The 20,710-nt window shown below is 35.5% G+C and overlaps 1 protein-coding gene across 1 annotated transcript in view; it reads right to left on the reverse strand.

Annotated features, from left to right (window-relative positions):
* Positions 1 to 518: 518 nt before the first annotated feature.
* Positions 519 to 20,710, reverse strand: part of LOC755128 (ankyrin repeat, SAM and basic leucine zipper domain-containing protein 1) — a 63,847-nt gene continuing 43,655 nt past the window's right edge. Inside the window, exons 5-11 of the mRNA XM_031000338.1 lie at positions 18,117 to 18,228; positions 15,240 to 15,371; positions 13,778 to 13,875; positions 11,456 to 11,735; positions 10,402 to 10,511; positions 7,544 to 7,769; positions 519 to 2,062 (exon numbers count right to left, since the gene is read on the reverse strand). Of these exons, the coding sequence (XP_030856198.1) occupies positions 1,892 to 2,062; positions 7,544 to 7,769; positions 10,402 to 10,511; positions 11,456 to 11,735; positions 13,778 to 13,875; positions 15,240 to 15,371; positions 18,117 to 18,228 (1,129 nt within the window). The 3' untranslated portion in view covers positions 519 to 1,891. The remainder of the gene's footprint in view (positions 2,063 to 7,543; positions 7,770 to 10,401; positions 10,512 to 11,455; positions 11,736 to 13,777; positions 13,876 to 15,239; positions 15,372 to 18,116; positions 18,229 to 20,710) is intronic.

Raw genomic sequence — 20,710 nt, forward strand, 5'->3', positions numbered from 1 at the left:
CAAACATTACTCAAGTTATCGATCGGAAACCAGATTTGCATATTTAATGAGCTATGACCTTTGACCTACATACTCGGAAATTGAACTTCGGCTGTATTTTGATATGATGTACCTTCATATCAAATTTCATTAAAATCCCTCAAACATTACAGAAGTTATTGATAGGAAACCAAATTGTTACCAACGAACGGACGGACGCACGGAAGGACGGACGGCAGCATAACTATATCTTTTCTGACTTCGTCGGCGAGGGGATAAACAATCAACAATGTATCTCATGATAATAACCCCATTTCACTTTAGTTGTCCATGGGGAGCCTCTTGTTCAAACAAATTTTGTGAAATCCTTCACATTACTGCCAAAAACACACACATAGGTCTGTCATATAATATTGTTGCCTAAGAAGAAAAAAAATGAAATGATTAGAAAAAAATAATAACATGAATAATAGAGTGGAAAAAATGACTACAGCATTCAGGTGGATACTATATGGCAAGAGAGGCATTTTATACTATGCACCAATAGTGTTTATCTCTTATGGCACTGGCAAAATAATGATACATCACACTGCAATTCAAATTACATACATGAAGTAGATACATCCATTAGAAGAGTTTTGTGATATGCATACAAATAAAACATTTTTCGATCTACAAACCCCACTAAACAATAATGCTTCATGTGACAAATTGCTGACATTGGTTTTTAAAAAAAAAAGCATATGTTCTTCATAATACAACAGAAAAAATTAAAACAAGTCAAGAATCAAGCTGTGGCAGGGCTTCAAGCTCTAATAGCTTTATCGAGAAGGAAATGATGTACTAGTCCTGTCAAAATGGCAATCTTATAAAATATGATCGAAATTACGGTCTGCAAGGGAGGGAGCACGCCTCATTTGATTCCTCCCCAAAATACAATGCACATAATAACTTGGATCAATAATATCCTTAACAACACTTACATGTACTACTAGATGATTGTGAGCTCAGAAAGAATAAATCAAAATAGTGTTGGTAAAAAAAATAATAACTATATAAAACTAAAACTCAAAATATATTCATGTTTCATATTTAGATTATGTACAGACAAGATTGAATTTACACAACCCCCTGACAAAGTATATGAAACATCATTACTCTTATCCCAACAGTTTTCCAACCACAGTGCCGTAAGACATTTTTAGGGTGCAGCGAGAGAAATTTAGTTACATCAAGCATTTTATTTTGGAATGCCAATTTTGTGAAAACCGTATTGAAACCGCTATGTATTTTCATGAGGAGATAACATTTTAAAGATAATAAAGTGTCTTTCTTCCGAGATGATCAAATATGAGACTTTTACCACAAATGTATGTATTCTGCAGCGAGGTGCCCACATACATAATTGTACCTAGTGTGTTTGGATTACATATCCATCATATGAAAAACATCTTTATTTTTGCTCGATTGCAAAATTTAGAAACAAAATGTGCCTGTAGGTATGTATACGGTACTTGACAAGTGCCAGAGTGATGAAAAATGTATCTTCTGTGAAAAATTGGGATTGAGGTGACGCACATTTTTAATATTAATTAAAAGGGTGCTGTGATAAACAAAAAATGTTGAAAAAACACTGTCTCATCTCACCATTACATATAATATAATTGTCTCAATAACATCCCTTTGTCAGGGTGTCTCCTCAAAGTCACACAACCAATGAAGTTTTACAGGCAAGCCTGGGCCCCATCTAATAAAGAGTTGCGATTGAGAAAATCAAAAAGACAACCTTATTTTTTGCAAACCACAATAGATATACTTTCACGGCTTCATCAAAAAATGACAGCAACCTGGAAAAAATAAGCACAGGACATAATGAAAAAGATTTTTTTTTTTAGAAAGAACCAATCTTCAACTATCTTGGTTTGACAAAACTTGACCATATTGGTTTGCTATACCAGGCTACACTTACAACAACCCCTAGAGCCATGAGCGCCATTAAGGTCTTACTTAGTGTTGACATGCCTCGATTATCAGGATCTTCTATCAGATCAGCTGGGACTACGTCAGGGCTGGTATCACAGGCCTGCAAAAAGAGAACAGAGAAGAGAAAAATAACTAACTAAATTGGTGCTGATATTCTACTTTCATCACTGATACCAGGATTACTGCATTACTTCATCTTTAAGAAATCTTTGAAGAATACATGCCTATATTAACAAAGCATTACACAATGACAAATTGAGGTTGGGACATTATTAATAGGCAGGGTGTCCCATTAGCAGGCCCCCCCCCCCAAAAAAAATCCTTTTGAATATAATTAGCATTTTGAAGTGAATATTGACTAAAGCCCCGTCTTAATAGAACTTTTTTGATCTCAACCGAGCGATATGTGGACGAGAAACAGTGGGGGGTCTGATCGTAAAACACGGGGTGAGCTTTTGGACACCGTCTTAATTAGCCATCCGCTAAAACCTCAACCGGTAGGTTACCATAACAACCGCACCTGTCTTATCGCGATCAGCTGCGCGCTGTATACATTTTGTCACGGCAAAGATGTAATTTACCCGGGTAGAGTTCCGCGAGCATCTTAATAGGCCGTTTATCAGGATGTCGTCCGGACGACACCTCGATATCACCCTGGCTCGACTAGGGTGAGATTTACCTCGATATTGTCCGGACGTTACCCCGATTGACGCGTCTTAATTGGAAGGGGGTAAATATCATCTGGACGATGTCCGGACGTCATCGCGACTTTATTTTCCGATTAAGACTGGGTTTAAGAATCATCAGAAGAATTATTTATTATAATTTGTACCAAGATAGATTACATTAATGAAATATAAACAGTTACTATCTATATAAGGCTTTTAAGTAGTACAACAGATCAGTGTATTCAATATCTTTAGCGAAGTACCTGGATGACTGACCAATATTTTATCGTATTGCTCAGTTGTCTGGAACTTCAACTTTCGATATTGATATCATATCGATATCATATATATATATATATACTGAGGTAAGTGAAATTTTGTTATATACCTCACTTAAGAAATCCAGCCATCTGATTGGTCGAATTGCATTCATAAACTTCAACTGTTCCTGTAAAATTCCCGGTAACCATGCTTAAAACATTTCAATATTTTAATAACCATGGTTATTAAAAAAATAGGTCAGTCTCCATGGTTACCCCATAGGTTTACATGTTAAAAAATGGTTTGAGCGATGGAGGATACCATACGTGTGCGAAAATTGGTCGGCAATTTCAATACAATTGAATCTCGATCGATCTTACCGACGATTTTATCTTGCATTGTTGACATGAAGACGAAAATTAACTCTCAAAAACAAAAAAACAACATCTGCCGATAGATCTTGATCTAAGTTCGTGCCAATATGCATTGCAAAAGTAAAAGAAGGGTCCGTTTCATGGAGCTTTTGCGAAGCATCCCTCACGCGGAGCCGTTTTCAATCCACTTTAATGTATATATTGGAGAAAACTGCCAAGCATGTTAACGACGCGCGATAGCCGAGTGGTCTAAGCGTTGGTTTTCGATACACCTCTTGTTGTACGCAAGAGTTCGAATCCCGTCTTCGACAAAATGTAAATTATTTTTTATTTTTTATTTTTTAGTCAATTTTTTTTCGGCATATAAAAGTATTAATGACTGCTTTAATATTCGAGAAATAGTTGTTTTCATACGCTCTCGGGAAGGTTACAATTGGGCTATTCCCCTCGGCAAGCCTCGGGGAATAGCACAATTCTAACCTTCCCTTGAGCGTAATAAAACAACTATTTCTCTCAAAGCAGTCATTAATACTATATTATTTCGCAAGTCAGAATGATATAGATAATAATAATATGTATGGCTTTGTTTTCGTGTGATACAAGAATATATTGCTCTCGCTAAGACAATATATTCTTGTATCACACTCAGGACCATCCAGTATTATATAAATATCAAAAATTGATTTATTAATTCTCATATTAAGTTGTGAAAACATGATCCAAGTCTACTGACCTAAAATGTCCTTTGACATCGACTTTGTGACCTGAAATTTGTGTCATATGATTTGTGATAGTTGATAACCCTTGGGTACAAGTTTCATGGAATTTGAATGAAAACTTTTGTAATTATGCTAAAAATTCAAAATCTTGATGTTGATGCCACAACAAAGTCAAAGTTTTCAGACCTGAATTGACATTTGACCTTGACTTTGTCACCTAAAAAACTAATCATATAATTGGTGATACTTGATAACCCTTATGTTCAAGTTTCATGGAATAGGAATGTATACTTTCAAAATTATGATTAAAAATTCAAAAACTTGTGTTAAGTTTTTGATGTTGAGGCCGTCGCCGCCGTCGCCGGAAAAAGCGGCGCCTATGTCTCAGTTTTTTGCTACGCAGGTGAGACAAATATATTGTTTCACACATAGGACCCTTGAATGAAAAAGAGTCACAATAAAAAAGACCAAGGACTTTGTTTCAAGTTATCATGAATGGCTGTACAGCTGCTGGGTAGATAACAAAATATACATGTTTAATCTTGTTCTTGTACTTGTTTTGTTTTGTGTAAATTCACATGCAGTATTGCCACAAAAACAAACCAATGCAAAAAGAAAAAATGCGTTTGACCAAAGTGGTGGTAAAGACAAATATAATATTTTTTTCCTTCTGAAATTCCTCCCAGAAATCTTCTTTACATCCACTACTATTACTAATGGGAACCACTGAATATAAAAAATAAGTGCTACAACAGACAACAAAGGTATTTTTACTGACCCAAATATATGTAGAAGACTTCTGCATGCCAGATACTTATACTTATATGTAAATGTAATCCCATTCCAATTTTACTCCATAATGGGTTTCAGGTGTAAAGCGATGTAGAAGTTGTTTACATCCAATCCAAAATATTGTCATGATAATGTTGTATTTATCATTGCTGAGCTCTAATTGTTTTAACAAACTAAATGAACCAACAGTATATTTTTTTAAAGCCCATTGTAGGCCTGGGACTAATATTTGAATATTCAAACTATTCAAATAACTTGCTGCCTATCGGCACTAAAATATTACTTTTAAACTATTTGAATATTCACCCAACAACGAAAAGTGATTTTCATATCAAATATCTAAAACTCCATGATGATATTGGTATTTAAATCATAAAAAAAGTACTACATAAAAGACAATACCCAGGCAAAAGTAGGTTAAAGAGTTCAAATAACAATAAAGAGTTCCAACACGTTCCATGATTGCATGGTAGTAAAGAGTTGGTATGATTTGAGACAAAACGCTACCATGACCGCATGCATGCAAGTCAGCTGTAGCCCCAGTGGGGTAACAGCTCAACCAGCAAAGCATGCAGAGCTCTGCGAATGCGTGCTGGGGATTGTCTATGTAATATTTTTCTTTGTTGATGTTTTGAACCTAATGGCCCAAATTCACAAAGATGGTTTGTCGACAAACCTAGGTTTATGTGCAGTTTCGACGCATTTCCACAAACAAAGGTTTGTAAAAACGCGTCATATGACGCAGATAAACCTAGGTTGTCGACAAACCTCCTTTGTGAATTTGAGCCATGTTGTCTGACATTTTGAGACTTGTTAACTTGTGTGTATTAACTTGTGTGTGCAAAATGCAGCTTGCCAGTTCATATCTAACTAGAAAGACCTTTGCCTGCATGATGATGCCTCCGCCATAGAGCGATTTTTAAAACCAAACAGAAGCAATTTTTAAAATTCAAGTTTGATTGTAATCCATTCACAGGTTCTCAGAATATCATGATTACAAGCTATTTTTCATATACATGTATGACCCTTTGATCTTTGACTTCATGACCCTAAAATATAATCAGTTCATTGGCTCTGCAAGATATATACATGTCCTGAGTTTGATAGTTTGATCCATCAGTCTGTTTTAATGATAATGTGACCACAAGCTATTTTTGCATACATAATGGACCCCATGACCTTTGACCTCATGACCCCAAAATCTAATAATTATGATACAATATTTATAAAGCGCACAATAAACAACGGTTTCTCTATGCGCTGTACAAACATGAATGATGAGAAATATAATCACATAAAAGGAATCAACAAAGAGCAATGTACAAATGTTATAACTACTAAAATGACTAACTTAACATAGTAAAAAACATAATGAAACGATAGCTAACATGATCAAAACAAAAAAAGAAGTGCGTTTTTAGTAAAGATTTGAAAGTTGCAGAAGTGAGTGCCTGTCATATGAATTTGGGAAGATCGTTCCAAAGGTTTGGTCTAGCAACTGCAAAAGATCTACCCCCATATAATACTGGTTTTTGGTAGACAAGGTAATGCTTGATTGCTTGAACGGAGGGTTTGGTGTGAGTGGTATTGTTTGAGCAAATCAGTCAGGTATGAAGGAGAAGAACCGTGTTGTGCTTTAAATGTAGTTAATAAGAGTTCGAGTTATACTTTGTTGGCAAAGATGGCCCCCCAAATTTCTGGCACAAGGAACATGATTAATGTGGCAGTCACCGACATATACACTAGATATGTTCATCAGTTCGTTGGCTCAGCAAGAGACATACATGTCCTGAGTTTGATGGTAATCGATCCTTCGGTTCTAATGATAATGTGATCACAAGCTATTTTTGCATACATAATGAGCCCTGTGACCTTTGACCTCGTAACCCAAAATTCTAATCAGTTCATTGGCTCTGCAAGATTAATGCATGACCTAAGTTTGGCAGGAAACCATTAATCAGTTCATGAGATAATGCCTTTACAAGCTATTTTTGTATACAAAATGAGCCCCATGATCTTTGATCTTTGACCTCATTACCCCCAAATCTAATCAGTTTATGGGCTCAGCAAGATACATACATGACCTAAGTTTGGCAGGAATCCATCAATCGGTTCATGAGATAATGCGATCACGAGAACGGGAAGGACGTACGGATGGACAACGGGAGAACATAATACCTCCGTTACGAAATAGCCGGAGGCATTATGTTTTTGGATTGTCCGTCCGCCTGAAGCAATGACAAAAATATAATTTTTAGATTCTGAATTTGTATGCCAATTGCATTGACACTTAGCTGATTGATAAAATCAAAATTTTGAATATCATCTATTTCACAATCATATTTAGTATGATTATTTTATTTTAATTTCGCTATGGTGTTTTTCTTTATTGTTTTGATAGTAAGTTTGATCCTATTTCTTGTGGTATTTCTTGTGGCTTGTTTACTAGTTTGTGCACATGCGTAATGTGGCTCACCTGTTGCTATCCAAAAATGAAAATAATGACGTACATAATTATTCAATTATGAATTATTTTGTAATATTTCAATGAAAATTAGATTAGATTTATATAATCGTCAAAAACATTAATTCACAGTAAACCTGTTGAAATAATTTTCTCCAATGTTTTTTCCTGTTGGTTTGATAATCATTTTCATCCTGTGTCTTCTTGCATTTTGTGGCTTGGATACCTGTGTGTGCGCATAATTTTTGTATTAAAAACAGTTTGAGTATTCCGAACCTCAAATATCAAGATTTTACACATTACCTCAATAATTTGGATCTTGAGAGATCTGAGTTCTTGATGAAGCAGTCGGGTGTTATCAAGCATCTCTGAACAGACCGTTGATACCAGGTCACGACTTCCCGGTTCTTGACAAGACTCTGTCAGGCTGTTGTGTCTATCTAAGTTGCCTCTAATGTGGACAATACTCGACTTGATGTATGCTACATGCTTGTTCACATTGTCTAGGATCAAGTGCGTTTCTGGAAGACTGGAAAATAAAAATTACAATATCAAAAAATAATAGGCAGCAATGATACCGACCATAGGCGACCAATATACAAATGCTTTCAAATGTGTCTGTTATAAAGGCTATCAAACAAAAAGACAGATAGCCTTTTGTTCTACAAAAGATATTTTTCCCTAGAGGGAGAATATAAGGGTGACCACTCTAATTAGATGGCCTTAATAAATAGTCCAACTACACTAGGGAAGTTGGGCTACACTGGACTCTGTTTTTCTCAATAGTTATGACTGACTCCAGCAATCAGAATTCATTTGTTGTTTTGGAGGAAAGTGGTGGGTGTTGCCTCCAGAGCCATTGTCATGGTAACTAGCGCATCACGAAAATAATGAAATTTTTGGAAGTTTATAAAAGACCATATATATATATATATATATATAAGCTGATATTTTCTTTTCAATATCGTGGAAAGTGATACATTGTATATTTGCAAAATTCAATATCAATTCTTTATTTAAATTTCGATACCATGATATTTCAATATAATCAAGATATTGAGCAGCCCTAGTATAGAACATGTTAATATGAACCAATGAATTAACACCATTCCATTTTCCATTTAACACAATCACTCCAAGGAATACGTCTGTATTTCTACGTCTTAAACGTACATGTATGTTCTATTAGAACAATTTGTGTGAGGGAAAAGATGTAAAAACAAAAAAATATATAACCTCCCCGAGAGCCTATAAAAACAACTACATGTATGCCTTGAATATTAAAGCAGTCATTATAACTTTTATATACCAAAAAGGGTCATAGAATACAAGTGGGACTTACCAATCATGGTAATCAAGTTTGTTTATGCTATCGAGACCTAGTCTTAATAGGGTGTCTGATCGCGCACCACTAGAGTATGTGTGCTAAAATCCTTCCCAATTTCGACCAATCAGATGGCTTGATTTATAAAGTGAGGTATATAAAGATATATAATTTGATCTCATTTAAACATGTGATGAAGTGCTTGTTATACAAATTAAAGAATGATGTTATTCATGATTTTGTATCTGATTAAAGATTTATTTCAACAACAACAATTTTTTTCTTCTTTATAAGTGCAATTGATGGTTGTTATGTTTCCAACCGTAAATCTCTGTGTATAAGATGCACTTTTTTTCCCGCCGAAATGTTTAATTTTTGTTAAAGTGTTGATTTTAATATGCCCCTCCACCTGGCAATGTCTCCCAACTTGGAAACTAGAACAACACTACATGTATGGCCGTCTGTCTGTCATCTTTAGTTTGAAAAAACGACATTGTTACTATTATTTGTGACAAGCACAAATCAACGCCTTCAACTTCACCTCGCAGTAAAATAAAGGTCCTTCCCCACGTGCATTTTTGAACACGGACCTGGCTTGCTGCTTGCCGAAATAGGGGTGCGTTTTATACACAGGTGTGTCTTATTCACGGAGATTTACGGTATTTCAAATTAAATAATTTCAATGAGTAAATGAGTATTTCCAGGGAAATTGCCAACCCTGCCTGCCTACGACTATAATGCGACTATATTATGTAACCACATACCTGTATTCATTGTGTGCGGGCAAGCACTGAATCCAATGACCGGGTAATAGTATATTTGTAAAGTGCTTAGAGACATTTATATTAAGCGCTATATAAAAATTAAATATTTTTTCTATTATTTCCCGGATTCGTCTTTTTTTTCTCATTGTTTTAATAGGTTCCTCATATTTTACATTACCGATTATTTACTGCCATCATTGTATTTTTTCATTATGCTTTATCTTGCTGACCTTAATAATATGTAAGCTGTTATTTTGTGAAATGTGAAACAATAAAACAAAACAAAACAAACAAATGGCTCTGATTTTGATTTGAATCAAACAAGAAGCTCAAAATACAAAAATTAGATGCTTTTCATTTGTTTCAGTCCTGTTGAATTACCAATATGTGGTATGTTATAAAATTCCATTAATTTTTTCTGAGTTACCATAACAACTGCTCTGGAGGCCACACCTTTGTTTTATAGGATATTCTTTATTACTGTCTATGTTGTAAATCTTCTTTTCGCACCTGGTCAAGATGTACCAGGTAGGTAAGATAGCAAGAAATGTACATTAGTTGAACTTAATTATGTATGTAAAAAAATTAGAAGGAATAAATGTTACTTGGAAATGAATGGAATTGCATGGAGAAAAAAAATTAACACATAATCTAAATTCAATTGGTGTTAGTGTGCATATTGTCTACATTAGAATCACTCAAGGTGGGTGTCATTATGTTTGAAGATATTACAGATAATATGACTTTTAAAAAATTACAACTTTTTTACAAATTTCTCTCATATGTGTTTCCATCAGGTACTTAATCAACTAATCCAACCTATGATATGCTATTAGGTTTAATATTGACCATACGTTAACCTTCAAGAGTCAAATTGGGGTTTCAATTGTCTGGTTAGGCTTAAAGAATCTTTCTTGAGATCAAATTCATAATCTGTCTATAATATAAAATTCTGTTTATTCCCTTTTTCTTTAAGCAAAGAAAATGTAGCCCATCTCATTCCCAACTTATGTAGAGTAGATCACTGGTATCATGGGCTGTAATTTGCTGCCAAAGGAAAATGTGTCACTCACCTTAAAATTAATGATGGCTTCCGAATGCTGTTTGGTTCCCACTTTTTTCTATGTATTGCATGTATTGAATCTATGATTCTCTTTCGATGTCCTACTTGACTCACACCAATCTGTCAAAAATATGAAGGAAAAAAAATAAAAAATAAATAAAGTCTGTTCAGAGCCAGAAGGGCATTAAAAGATATGAGTCAAATCTCTCCTGGCTCCAAACAGACGATAAGGTCCATCAAGGACAAGCAATCTCAAAGGATTATGCATAATAGCAGTGATAATTACAGTCACCCTAATACACTTAGAAGCGAATGATCATACCTCATCCTCTGCTTCAATATATCAACAAAATATCTTTATTATTTACATGTATAATCAATGACCTAGTACAATTATTTTTTCAACATCTAATTTGTATAAATATTCGTCAAAACATACACTAATTATACAAAAAAAGTGATCAACCATATATGACGGTCTGCATCATTGACAGCACATGATATCATTACGGGCAAGGCATAGATTCAAATGTCTTCTCCTAATCTTCCTGATATCTGGAAGAGCTGGAATGTTATAACTTCTTTTGAAGAATTACTAAAAATTTAAGGGGAATTCTACTATTCTTTAAATAGAGTATTTGTTACAATCAATGGGTCTTTGTGAAATTCAAATACATATGATCATGGATTCTCATGGTGAATTTTGGAAATAAACTATTACAACAACAGATTTCATACAGATCAGTGACATTGCATTTCACTTTTAACTTAAAGGTCTTACGTAATGCAGTTACCATGCTAATACTTGAAAACATCTGCCTTCAGAAAGGAAAGTATGAGGTCCTTCGGAAGCAACCTGAAAGCTATTCAATTTCTGTTCAGCTATATTCAGAGTAATTTAGAATGGGATGTCCAAGGACTTTCTCCTCCTGAATGAATGAATCTGAATACCCAGGTGGTGTAAAATTCCAGATGAGAACCTGTGATTACACATCTTTTTAAAGGTTGGTACGCCCTTGTAAAATATAGCTTCTTGTAGGAGTGAAGACCTGTCTGATACCTACCTTTTCTAAATCTGCCTCTGAAATCTGAAGGAGTTGAGGAAATGTGACTTCATGGTCTTTAAAGAGTGGGATGAGGTCACCGAGCTTGAGGCCATAGAGGAACAGTTCCAGATCATCTAGGACATGGTAGGACTGATGGTTAGACAGGGTAGATGCTGGTCTTGGTAGTGGTGGTGATGGTTTGTGGTTAGTAGTAGGAGGAACGCTGGTGGTGGTGGTGGTGGTGGTGATGGATGTGGCAGGTGTTGGTGTAACTGGTGTTGGAGACTGGATATCACCCCTGTGGAGATGACCAAAATTATTTTATAATCATAGCTACCCTTAATAATTCAAGAAAGAATGGCAACTTTTAATTGGATACAGAGAAGTATTTCATTTCTATTTTCATAGAATAAATGGACTCATCAAACATTTAATGGTAATCTTGAGTTGTGGCAGTGACAAAGCATAAACACCAAAAGAAGAAATCTCTAATTCTATCAAAATGCAAAGATGTGTAATTACATGATATCAAAAGAAAAGAATTTGAAAGTAATGAGTGAATCAGAGAACGAAGATGAAGATCTCAGGGTCCCATCTTACAAAGACCCACGATTAATCTGAATTGAATTCAACTCAACGTGAGTTGGATATCAAACACAACTCCTATAACAACATAGCAAACTTAACTTACAATTGATTGGAGGACTTGAGATCAATTTAATCAATTGCAACTTCATACAGGACCAGACCTGCCAACCTCTGGAGTTCAAAAACTGTATTCTTTAATCCCCAAAATTGTATTTTACTGACAAAAGTTGTATTCTTTAAAAAAACATGGACTGTTACACAAATCAATGCCTCTTACAGTTCGTACATACAGGAAGAATTTTTAGTATGGTTCATTGGTTGAATATGCATGATTTCGTCACGACCGGTGTGTTCGATGAACCAATGAACATCCCCAAATTGCCGATGTGAGATGCTTGTCGAATACTTTACAGGATCATTTCGCCATTGAAAATGGCACACACACACACAAAAAAAAGATTTTCACCAATAGTTTTTTTTGTTGAAAATCATATTTTATTGAGGAAAATCGTACTGTCGTATTTGCTTCTAAATATCATACAAAATACGACTAAATCGTACTGGTTGGCAAGTCTGCAGGACCAGCTCTAGTCTGATAATGAGCATAAACTTGTCAGAGCTTTTTAGTATAAGCAGATATCATCACATCTTCTTAACTGAATACCATTGAATGATTTCAACAACCCTGCAATACACCCAGATTCCTTTTAACTACATGATCAACTATACCAAAATAACATATCTACCAACCATTCAACAACAAAATTTGGTAATTTCCTATGCCAAAACTGTAGGAATACAGTTAATTATACACACTTTTATACAGATATTTTCAGAAAACATGAGACATGTAGGGTTCATAACACCAGATATAACTTTCTCTTCCATCACTCAGTTTTGTTACTAGAATTCAAGATTCCTATTACCCAGTGCCTTCATTTACTTTTAAAGGACAAGTCCACTCCAAAAATAAGTTACTTTTAATAGAAGCAGAAAAATCAGACAAACCAATCAAAACAAGTTTGAGCAAAATCTGAGAACTTTGGAACAATGAAAGCACAAGACAAATTGGGAACTCACTCATCAGTCTGTGACGTCATGTCCTCACTATCCACTAATTATTTTCTTTATATTGATAATCTAAATTTCCTATATTCCCCCTAAGAATCCTATTTCTTCACATCAGCATCCAAGTTCAATTGAGAGTAATATGTTTTTGTGTGGATGCAATATATAGAGTAAATTTTTTCCAGTTAAATCATGAAAAATGTGAATTTTGATAAACTATTTATACAAAAATCAATAATTATGAATATATAATATTAAGAAAATAGTATCAAGTCTTCAAAGTTCATAAAAGATTGTGTGAAATGTCATGCACGCATATATCAATATGATACAAATCATATAACCTGGGCAAAGGTATGGGGGAATCAAGTTTTGGGGGATAAAAAGGGAAATTAATGGGATTCAACTATGTAAAGCAATTGATAAATAGTGAGGACATGACGTCACAAACTGATAACCAAATTGGCAATTTGTGTAGTGATTTTCATTGTTCAATAGTTTTAAATATTTTTTCAAAAATTGATAACTTTCTTATTAGTTCTCAGATTTTGCTCAAACTTTTTTTGATTGGTTCTTCTGATTTTTCTGCTTCTATTTAAAGTAAGTTATTTTTTAGAGTGGACTTGTACTTTAAGACCATGCTCATGAGATCTAGGTCCCAGAAGGCCTAGACTAGATTCTTACCCTACTCTGGTAGGACTACTAGGTGGTAGAGTTGAGGTGGTGCCATTAGCGGTCTTGGACTTGGCAGGATTGGCAGCAGCTTCTAGTATCTCAGCCAACTAAAGGTCATAACAAAACAAAACAAAGGTGATTTTATCCACATTCTGACTAATAGGACACATGTAATCAGCATGGGAAGGCTGGTCCATACTATTTGTTTTCTTACTTCATCATGTTTATACTCTTTCAACCTCTCTCATCTCTAGTTTCCTGCACTTTTCTCCCAGGCCTCTGAATCAGCCTGCCCATGCTGATAACATGTGTCCTATTAATCAGAATGTGTTTACCAGGGACAAGGTCATATTCAAGGTTAAACACCACTGACTGCCAATACATGCAGGGTCAATACTGGTCTAATAAACCCTTCCCTTTCCCACTATACCTAAAACAGGATGGGATGTCGACCACAAATCTATTTGTCTGATTAGAAAATTAGAGGCAAATGTGATCCATTTGACAGTACAATGCCAGTACATCTAGGATAAAGAACTGGCAAAATTTCACTTTACCCATAGACATATATACCACTATTCATCTTTGAAAGAAAAAAAACACTATGTACTTTAGTTTCAAGGTAATATGAGAACAAACTGTGTTTTGATGAGCCAAGCCTTATTCCAGAATAAGCTGTAGTTATTGATGATCCTGTATTCCACTGAAGGAAATTGGAAAGATAGTAGTAGTGATTATTATAGCAAGTCTGGGCTAAATATCTAAAATTTGGAAGTGCCTTTAACAAATATTTGTTTTACCATTTTTGATCTGTGTAACAAGTCACACTTCTTCCTAAAATGATTTGTCTGCTATGATCAAAGTTCATTTTTAATAATTAATCAGGCCCATTGCCTGTTTGCTTTGTTCTGTTTCAAAGATAGGACACTAATTCAATTTGCAACTTGCTCTGACTCTGGTTTCAAGTACCGGTAGGACCAAGGTTTACATCCCTGACTCCCGACATTAACACAACATATGTGCAGCAGCAGTGCTATCATCACTCTGCTGAAAACACCTAGAAAGCACACTGGTTCATGGTCCTAACAGTAACATGAGCATGTGCAGGCTTACTGATGCTCGAAAATATACTCCATCGACAATTGCTCCACAATCTGTTCCATCAATGTATAGGATCAGAGTATTGATTGCAATTCAATTTGAGATATTTTTATGGTCAAAGTTAGGCATGGTGTATTGTCTAAAGTTAAAGTGAATTTGGTTAGTGTAGTACATTGACCATGGAGTCGTTCAACCAGATGGTCCTAATATGAGTGTTCTCTGAGAGTACTAACCCTATTCATGACATTTTTAATGCACAAGTCTAGGTTAGCAGGCCCTCATACGAACATGTACTAAGTATTGGAACATAAGGAAACAGAGAGTTGTCATTACAAAGGGTCATCAATGGATATACAGTGTATATGCAAACCTTGATATGGTCTTTGCTGTAAGCAATGTCTGTAGCAGTACCATCATTACTGCACTTGGTAGCATCTGCTCTGTTAGCTAATAGCAATTCAACAACCCTGGTGTGACCTCCTTCAGCTGCATAGAACAAAGCCTGGACATAGAAACAGAAACGGAGAAAGTGGCGAGATATGGAGAATTATAACCCGTATCAGACATCTGAGCTGGTCATTTACAAAACTGTATTGCCCTAGTTTTCATTAGCAGTGGGAACGGAAGGGTACATTCTTTGTATTTTCCTTGGTCTCCCTGCCCGTATAGACTTTGCGTGTAGAGACGAGTGAAAATATAGTCTCATATTGACCTAACCGTATTTTGTCATTTTCATTGCGCATCTATTATGCGTACGAGAACCTGCAAACTTTACGCGCACTCTATTGTGACGTAATAATCACACCAAAGGCACACTGTTTGCAGTGTATCAAAAATTTTGTCTTGGAAACTTTTTTCAGTTTTTTTAGATTGTCATGGTTGATTTATGTATTTGCTCTAGATGTCTGATTTGGATAACAATAAAAATATTGACTGGCTTCATTTTCGAGAGATACCACATATATTGCCCTCACAAGACCCGTATCGCCCTCGTCTTTGTATCGGGGCAATATGAGTCTAATTTGGGCAATATATGTGGTATCTCCCTCAAGGCCAGTCAATATTATATAAATAGACAGGTGTACAGGTAGATGGAGAAAGACAGAGAGGGGGAGAAAGGGGTGAAATATGGATAAATAGATAAACCTATAAACAGAGAGAGAGAGAGAGAGAGAGAGAGAGATAGATGGGAAAAGGGGGGGGGGGGGTCAGAGGGAGAGAGAGAAAGGGGAAGAAAGACAGACACACAGAGGATTAAGAAAGAAGGAGTAAAAAAGGAAGTACAGGTACAAGTAAAAGAGATGACAAAATAGAGAGAGAGAGAGAGAGAGAGAGAGAGAGACCATGACCAAGTCAGGACACAGAGACAGACAGATGTACAGACATACTCATTAACTTATACAGTCTACAGATTCTGCCAGAGATTAATTATGAATGTTTGGTTTGTCTGTGTATACCTGTCAAAGTTCTCCCCATGTAATATCATAGAGATATCAACTGCTTTGAGAGGTCTGGCTGTTTTATATGCTCAAGGGAACGCGCGCACCTCCTGCCATGACCCTGAGGCGCACCTGGGTGGGCCGAGGGGTCATGGCAGGACGTGCTAGTTCCCGAGAGCATATAAAGCAGCCAGACCTCTAATATCAAAGCAGTCGATAAGTCTTTTATATGCCGAATTGAAACAAAAATCTATCAAGAATTCTTACCTTATCCTTTTATTGAGTAAAGATTGGTTAAAACATCATGGAAAATCTGAGACACTGTTACTTGAAAAATGACTGAAAGTTTCAATCATTTTGGAATCGCAGACAAAAAGCACTGTATGGTGTCCAATATTATTATTATTATTAAGGTTATCAAATTCTATTAAATGCATGTGTGGCAGACAATTTATTCTCAATCGATCAGATCAGAGTATTTTTAACAGGATTCATGACTCGTTGGAGGAGATTACAACCCAATGTGTGCTTTACAAGACTTCACACACTGCAGACCAATTTTTAATACAGTATCAATATCAACAAATGATTGAACACTTCAGGGAGTTGCTATTATTGTTGTAATTGCTGTTGAAGAGTCCTACTGTTTCCTGCTGTTACACAGCCACAATATCATCTGAAAAACCAATCTAAACAAACTAGGATGTACATGTAAGTATTAGAACTAGCACCGACCAATTTTTTTTGGCATATTTAATAAGCTATGACCTTTGACCTACAATACTCTGAAATCGGACATAGGCTGTATTTTGATAGCATGTACCTTCATATCAAATTTCATGAAAAATCTGTCAAATAAAAGTTATCGAAAGAAAACCAGATTTGTTACGGACGGACGGCAGCGTTGCTATCCCCTCCCACTTCATTTGCGAGGGGATAATAATGTAAAACCATAACTTACAGAGTTTTTGTTTTGCAACAAGGAACTTTGTGAAACTGGACCACTCATAAAATTGACAAAATGTAGCATTTGATTTTTATAAATCAACTGGTACTAAAGTCAATGTATCGCCAAACATCTACATAAATATATTATACAAATAATGAATGGCTATGAGTTCAATAGTGCGAATATGTTCATGAGTTGAAAGATTAACATTCTATTCAACGAGGCGTCAGCCGAGTTGAATAGAATTAACGTTAATCTTTCAACGAATGAAAATATTTGCACTATTAAACGAATGAAAAACATTCATTATTTGTTTTATACAACATCGAAGAAGACCTAATAGAACGTTAATCAACAAATTATGCTTTACTCCTTATAAAGATAAATTACAGTTCGAGTCAAGCCTTCTCAATTACATGCAGATTGCCTTCGCGTCAGATACACGCAGGGATACGCGCGCGCACATGCAGCAGAGAGATACGCAGTCTGCATATAACCAAAAATGCACGGCGCATATAACCAAAAATGCACGACCGTGCAATATACCATCTATTGAATATCATGTGACCAACAATCGTCCAATCAAATGACAAGGATCCACGTAGGTATTGTATAATAGATATTATTATGAATATTTCATCGAGAGAGAAGTTCTTGTATGAATGAGCTTACAAAAGGAAATAACATGGGACCAACCATATATTTGCTTTGTAATGTGTATGTTTTTTGTATTCAATTTTTCTTTTGTATGTTTTGCTTTAACATGTATATGATTCAATAAATTCAATTAATTTCAATTCAATTAAAAAATACAAGTCAATACACGCTTCCACAAGAAAGTACAAATGGCGATACTTACTGGCCATCTCCTGTTGTCCACATTGTTAACTTCTGCTCCACAAGATAGAAGTTTCTCTACAACCTTGAAATGACCATGCTGAGAAGCAACCATCAAAGGGGTCATGTGACTCCTGACATGTGACACACAGAGTAAGAAATGGATAAGAACTGTCACAATAGGATGATTCTTCTTTGCATTTATACTGAATTCAAAATAGTATGAAATCACCACTTTAACAAGACTGAAAGCAACAGTCACACAATTTATAGTACACTGCCAAAACAAAAAATAGCAACAAATGACAGAGAAGACAAACACTTCCTAGTCAACAATTTATGGCATACCGTAAATCTCTGTGTATAAGACGCACCTTTTTCCGCCGAAAAAATTGTGAAAGTCAGGGTGCATCTTATACACAGGCACAAAAATGTGTTTGTTTCTTTTCTCTGCCTAAAAATAGGGGAGTGTCTTATACACAGGTGCGTCTTATATACAGTGATTTACGGTAATGAGCTGGAGCAAAGCACAATATTGACTGATCATGCTTCTGCATCTCTGTGAAGCTCTTCTGCACCTAAAAACGGCACGGTCAAATTCATATCAATAAATATATGTACTTATTACTTTCAATGACTTCACCTCTCAAACACAAAGTTCACCAATGCAGCAGTTCAAATGCAGCGGTTAAGAGTTTGACAAGAATTTCTGATTTTTTCATAGGGTTATGTGTTATGAGCAACCGCTTGTAAGTTTGCGGAGTGACCTTGGATAGTTTGAAAGAGCCTCACAGAGACGCAGGAGCGTGATCACTCAATACTTGTTTTGCTCAAGCCGATAATGGAAACAAAACACAGTGCACAAAATTATGGTAAGACAAAAGAAAATGAGACAGGAACAAGATACAAGAGGAGCATGAAGAAGTAATTTCAAAGATAAATGTGAACTTTTGGAAATTGTTGCAAAGTTCCTGCTACAAGGGAAAATGAAAAGTTCCTCATCTTAAAAGAAAAAGGCATGGAACAATCATAGATAACTCACATCTGCACTGTCATCAAAGTATGTTTTATACTACAAGGCTACGACGAGTACTCGCACTGTTGATAACTACTTGATTAGAATATCTCGTACTCGTATATTAGGCCGCCATTTTTTCTTCTTTTTTTTTCTCCCCATCCACCTGGCACTGTCCAGGCCGACGCTTCCCCATGCCCAGCAGAGCGCCTGCATGGTACCGTGTGTAAAAATGTTTCCAGCTCAATCACTGTCAACTCACCACTCAGAAACTGGGACCAAATGTCCGGATTTCTGTTTGGACTCGGAGGAAAAGTAGTCTGTCATCTTTGGTTTTAAAAACAGCATTGTTTATTATTATTATTATTATTAAAGCGGCGCCTTCAACTGCAACTCAAAGTAAAATTGCGTAGTTTTCAGAGACGGACTTTGGATACTTCTGCCGTAGTATGGTGGTGGCTAAAAAAAAACACATGGCGTCCGAGTATTCGCCTGTAAGCCTGGGAGTGTACTCGAGTACCTCATTACATGGTTATGCACAGCCTTATTTTATACGATCAAATATGGTGAATATGGACACCAGGGTGAATAAGGAAAAAAAAGAGAATTTTTTTTTAATGTTTTTTCTACCAAGAGAGCTCATTCTTGTTATTGTTATATCTATAAAGATTACAGGAAATTAACAAGTTCCGCATCACTCCTAAAGATGAATGACATGTTCCAGAATGAAAAACACTTTGTTTATTCAACAATAGTAATACCACAAACCAGGATCTAATGCTATGCCGAGAGGAACAGCAAAATAAATGATTCCTTCCTCTTTTGACCGCATACATACAGAATGCAAGTAGCAAAATAGGTTCAGTCAATTAAAAGAGCTGTTTAGTTCTTCTTTTCTCCATGTTACCTGATAGTGATACTGTATGAACTATGAATTGTTCTCATCCAAAATGCATGTAAATACTGGTAGATATCAAACACATTTTATTGATCAAGTCTAAATTAGTATCTCATCCATCAAATTTTAAATATGGCTTTATAGCATAGGGAGTAGATAGAGACAGAGGCTCATTACCCCCAGAACAGGTTTTTCAAAAGCACAACAGAGCCGTCAACGAATTATCTTCTCAGGTAATTATGGATAGAATTACTTAATTAAAAACAGTGGTAAAAGAGTTAAGTTTGGCTGAAAAGCAAATCTTGAAAACGAAATTGTACCGTACTTGTTTTACCTTGGATTTCAAGTTGATTACTATGGGATAAAAAGAGGTTTGGTAAGTCCATGAGCTTAAGTGGTTGTGTTGACTAGTCAAACAGAAGCCATCATACTCAAATATACACACGTCGCTAGTTGAGTATCTAATATTGACTTTCATGACTCACTTATAGTGACTGCATAAGTTATATACTGAAAAACTCAAAAATGAGGAAAATATCATTGTTTCCCTCTCATGCCTAAGCTCCTCATGTTCACTAAAATTGCACATGTTCAAAACTAAGTTTTTGACTCTAAATTGCTAGTTCTCATGTTTTAAATTGCAAATTTCTATAGGTTTAATCAAATTCCCTTATTTGATTTAAAACAATTAGTTAAAATTCTT

This window comes from Strongylocentrotus purpuratus, unplaced genomic scaffold (assembly GCF_000002235.5).
Source record: "Strongylocentrotus purpuratus isolate Spur 01 unplaced genomic scaffold, Spur_5.0 spur5_scaffold_6, whole genome shotgun sequence".
Taxonomy (NCBI): Eukaryota; Metazoa; Echinodermata; class Echinoidea; order Camarodonta; family Strongylocentrotidae; genus Strongylocentrotus; species Strongylocentrotus purpuratus.